Consider the following 5,000-nt stretch of genomic DNA (forward strand, 5'->3'; position numbering starts at 1 on the left):
ACACCTATGTTTCGGGAATACTTTCCCATCTTCAAGGCTATAATATAAATGGAATTAATTTTTACAATATTAAAAAGTATGCTAAAATAAGCTAATAATTATATAAGAAATAGTTTTGTAATAAAAGTCGTTAAGCTTAACGTAAAATAGACTACAAAGCGATATTAAGGTAAAAGTAAATTAAAACACTACATAACTCAGTGAAATAACAGATAGAAAAAAAGATAACAAAATAAACAAGGAAAGTGTTTTTCCGGACTTCCTGTGAAGAGGTTTGGCTGTTAACTGATGGTAAACAGTCACAGAATAGTCAAAGGTGATGTTACAGGAATAAAATAAGGGAGAGGGAGGGAGAGAGAAAATGTGAGTAATAGGCAGTTTAGCAATATGTAATAGTGTGGAAGTAGTTTGGTTGTTATAGGAAAGCGACAGTTTCTTGATGTGTAGAGACTCTAAAAGGAGTGAAAGACAATCGGTAGTTTGACAGAGTATTTTGAAATTATTTTATATAATAATAATGTCAGTTTTACATGCGTTTGAATGGTTCCTTATGACCGAAAATTCTTTTGATTTTAAAATGCAGCCGGTGCGATAACTGACACCTCTATAAGAATGGATGTTGACTTTCAGTAAACGTCGGGTAGATGAGACGTAATTTCCGAAACTACATTTTGGATAAGTATACTCATAGCCAACGAAAGAACGCATCAATTCCGGAAGGGCGTCTTTGAATTTGAAAAGTCTGCCCATTGTTAAAGGGTTATTGAACACAAATTTGAAATTAACCTAGGGGTACTACAAAGTGCCTAGCGCTGTTGTCAGTTCACGTCTAAAGGCTGCATTTTTTACAAATGGCAATGAAAAATACATTAATTTCCTCGGAACTTAGGACAATAATAATTAGACAATGCCCAGAGTTATTGCGGCCTATTTTTTTTATATAGAAGATTCGTATATGGCACGTTTTTATTGTTTGAAGAAAAATTCCATGCTAAAATGTTTTTTAAGTGTGTTAACATTTTTCATCAAAATATTAGGTTTACGATGGAAATGGAATTAGATATTCACTGACCTTTCTTGGACATAAATATTTTACGTTTTAATGGGAGATTTCTCACAGGTATCTTTAGGAAAAAGACGTACACTGGTTTGGGTCTTAACTTTTTTAGTAACTGCTCTATGACATTCAAGCTGAATTCGGCAAAGACACTTTTATTCAGAGCCTATTCCCTGTGTTCATGAAATAGTCTTCACAATAAAATGTCCTTTCTTAAAGTTTTTTTCTGAGAATAACTGTTATCCTTCTGACCTCTTTGACAGAATTATAAAACGAATTTTTTAAAACAATATTTATAAGCCTAGTTCATTGTGTCCTGATGTTCCGAAGAAATTAATGCATTTTTCACTGCCATATGTTAAAAATGCAGCCTTTAGACGTGAACTGACAACAGCGCCAGGCACTTTGTACCCCTATGTTAAATTCAAATTTGTGTTTAATAACCCTTTAACAATAGGCAGACTTTTCAATTTCAAAGACACCCTTCCGGAGTTGATGCAATCTTTCCTTGTGTATGAGTATACTTGTCCAAAATGTAATTTTGGAAATTACGTCGGATCTACCCGACGCTTACTGAAAGTCCGCATCGATTCCCATAGAGGTGTCAGTTATCGCACTGGCTGCATTTTAAAATCAAAAGAATTTTCGGCAATAAGGCACCATTCAAATTCATGTAAAACTGACGTTATGTTTAATAATTTCAAAATACTCTGTCAAACGGCTGATTGTCTTTCGCTCCTTCTTTTAGAATCTCTTTACATCAAGAAACTGTCGCCTTCCATTAACAACCAAACTACCTCCACACCATTACATGTTGCCTAACTGCCTATTACTCACATTCTCTCTCTCTCTCTCGCTCGTTTACAATTCCTCTAACATCGCCTTTGACTATTCTGTTCTCCAAATAATCCAATCTCCATCAGTTAACAGCCAAATCTCTTTCTTAACAGTAAGTCCGGCAAAACGCTTTCCTTGTTTATTTTTGCCAAATTCATTTTTTATTCTGCTTTTTGATCTGTTATTTCACTGAGTTGTGTAGCGTTTTAATTTATTTTAGCTTAAAGTCGCCTTGTAGTCTTCATTTTACTTATAGCTTAACGACTGTTATATTACAAAACTAGATTTCTTGTAATTGTTAGCTTATTTCAGCATACTTTTTAATATTGTAAATATTAATTCTACTTATAGCCCTGAAGATGAGAAAGGATTCCCGAAACGTTGGTGTAAATAAGAAGAAGAAACGATTTCCAGTCTTCTCGCTGTCCTGTTCATTATCAAACTTAACCTCACCAGGAGCGAAAATCTTACGAGTGATTGATTTATTAGAATGAAAATGCAAAAAATGAATAATGTGCATGTTAAACAGTACAGAAAAAATATTTCTAATAATATATAGCGTATCTATTTTAATTTTCGTCGGTGAAACAACGGGGTATTTATCTGTAGATTTTAGCATGCGCCCCGAGTAAGCTGGAAGTCGGATCACGTCTTGTTACTTCTAGAATCTTGTATAAAATAGGTATATAATAGCCAAGAAACTAATTAAGTTTTTCTATGTAGTGCATGTAAGAAAGTCTATTTTTTCATCATTGTGTTCTGCTATTTGCCGAGGAAACAAACACTCGACCCAAGAGTCTCAATACTTATGCAACGAGGAACAACATAAAAGATTCTTTGGTGCTATTCTTATAAGTTGCCAATACACGATATAAAATTGTAACCTACATTTATGAAAAGAACTCTTCATTCTCGTTATTTTGAACCCCATAGACACTATGATCAAATAAATAAAATTAATCCAATTACAACTTATAGATTAAGACAATACTGGCACCCCCAACCCCCTCCATTGTTCATACGGCAAAATTGTAACCAGTAAACATCCCTAGGTTACGTTAGGTTGGTATTTTTATGTTCTTAGTTCTCTGTCATTTCCTAGCCATTTTTGTGTGAAAAACCCAAAATGGATTTCATAGCAAAAATGGGGAATATTGGCAACTTATAACATTTTACCTATTCTTTTACGTCAGAACCTTTCCATGGCTGCTTGTGGAACTCCGTTGGTACAAATTATTATTTTTATTATTCCGGAGATGAACCCTCTTCATAATGAACAAGGCCGCAGGGCCTTTGTCTCAAGATTCAAGCTTCTAGAGAATATAGTGTTCATCAGAAAGAAATAGCAGAAGGTAATGTGAAATTCAGAAAGCAGAGATCATTTATAAAAAAAATAAATTAAGCAATTAATAAATATATTGAGAAGACGTAAGCTCATCATCAGAATATAGGAACTGTATTAGGGTAGTAATGCATTGCATCTTCGCCTGAACTTCTTTAATTTCAAATGCGCGACATTCTCAGTCCAACGGCGTGAGGAATAAAGGACCCCTGGAACTGAGAAGGTTGTTTCCAAGTCTTACCTATAATATTAAGAAACAGAAGTCTACCACCGCGAACAACTTATGCAAAGGCACGGCAAGAACTACGTAGAATCACATCTTGTAGAAGGTGTAACAATGACCGTTTTGGAAAGAATTAAATCTTGCCAGGCTCCGGCACTGCATCTCGGCAAAAGAGGTTTTAAAGACGAATCTGTAACAATCTGCTCGGTGCTCTGCGAGAACACAATTCTTAATAGCGCTGACAAGACAATATACAAAAGGTAAGCTTTGGAAAACAATCTCGCGTGTTGCTTCTCTTGTGACTCACATGAGACAGTGTCGTGCGTCTAAAATAATATAGTTAGTTTTGCTTTCATCAGAAGAATATTGCATAGATACATAAAAAAAAATCTAAATAAATAATGGAGTGTTTGAGGCAAAGTTACGAAGACATTTCATGACAGACAGACATCTACCATTTTTGTTATTGGATATTTTTTTGTTACTTGTTGACTGCTCTGAAATTATGTTTAAAGTTTTTTCCATTAAAATATTACTTTCAAGTCTGGTAAGAATGTCATCAGTTTAATGAATGAAAATGATGCAATTCTAATGCCTACTGAGAGTAGACTTTATCAAAAAGCTTTTCAACATCAAACAGACTTATCATGAATACCTACCATTATTTTTTATAAAGCTTGAAAGAAAAAATTAGCAACAAAGACAAAATGGGAACAAGGGCATGATATGAACTCTTGCAATATTATTTACCGTGTATATATATATATATATATATATATATATATATATATATATATAATATATATATATACATATATATTATATATATATATATATATATATATATATATATATATATATATATATATGTGTGTGTGTGTGTGTGTGTGTGTGTGTGTGTGTGTGTGTGTGTGTGTGTGCGCGTGCGTGTGTGTATGTTCGACTGAAATAACAAAGAATTTACTTTTCGAAGAGAAGATATATTTCTTTGTGTCTGTAGAAAAGTGCGCAGAACTGGCATTTGAAAGCCATAAATCCCTAGTCTGTCAGACAAGAGCGACACCAGAACGAATCGAGGGGAAACATCTGGGAAACCCCTTTCCTTCGAGGGGAAAATCAAACAAGATAAGTCCCTCCTTCAGGGGTAGGCTTAGATGATTTGGGCAATCAAATGCCATCAACGCCAGTAACCTTCAGGCGTCCTATAAAGGGGCAGTACCCAATGGCCAACAGGGATTCCTTAAAACACCTCCAAAAGTTGGAATGAAGCAGTGGAGGAGGTGCCATGCAAAGTGGGACCTGCCCAGAAACATAACGTCACGGCTGACACCGGAGAAGACGCGGGGTATAAAGGAGAAACACAGAAAAACAGACAGTGGAAGAAGAGCAGTAAGAGGTGAAGCTGAGAAAGAAACAAAGAGACAAGAAAGCGCTGGTAGAAGTGTGTTGGTGATTTAGCTCCCCCTCAAATCAGAACGTTATGTCTCGAATCAGAACTTTAAGTCTCGAATAAATTAAGTAAACCATAGTTCCATTTCCCC

The 5,000-nt window shown here is 34.9% G+C and overlaps 1 protein-coding gene across 2 annotated transcripts in view; it reads left to right on the forward strand.

Moving 5' to 3' along the window:
• Positions 1 to 3,558: 3,558 nt before the first annotated feature.
• The window catches only part of LOC135202390 (kynurenine/alpha-aminoadipate aminotransferase, mitochondrial-like), a 14,238-nt gene continuing 12,796 nt past the window's right edge, over positions 3,559 to 5,000 (forward strand). The window contains exon 1 of one of the 2 annotated variants that reach the window (XM_064231769.1): positions 3,559 to 3,719. In XM_064231769.1, coding sequence (XP_064087839.1) covers positions 3,574 to 3,719 — 146 coding nt within the window. In that variant the 5' untranslated portion in view covers positions 3,559 to 3,573. Of the gene's footprint in view, positions 3,720 to 4,708; positions 4,856 to 5,000 lie in introns of those variants that run through there. The other variant, XM_064231770.1, reaches the window with a different exon arrangement.

This window comes from Macrobrachium nipponense, chromosome 30 (assembly GCF_015104395.2).
Source record: "Macrobrachium nipponense isolate FS-2020 chromosome 30, ASM1510439v2, whole genome shotgun sequence".
Lineage (NCBI taxonomy): Eukaryota > Metazoa > Arthropoda > Malacostraca > Decapoda > Palaemonidae > Macrobrachium > Macrobrachium nipponense.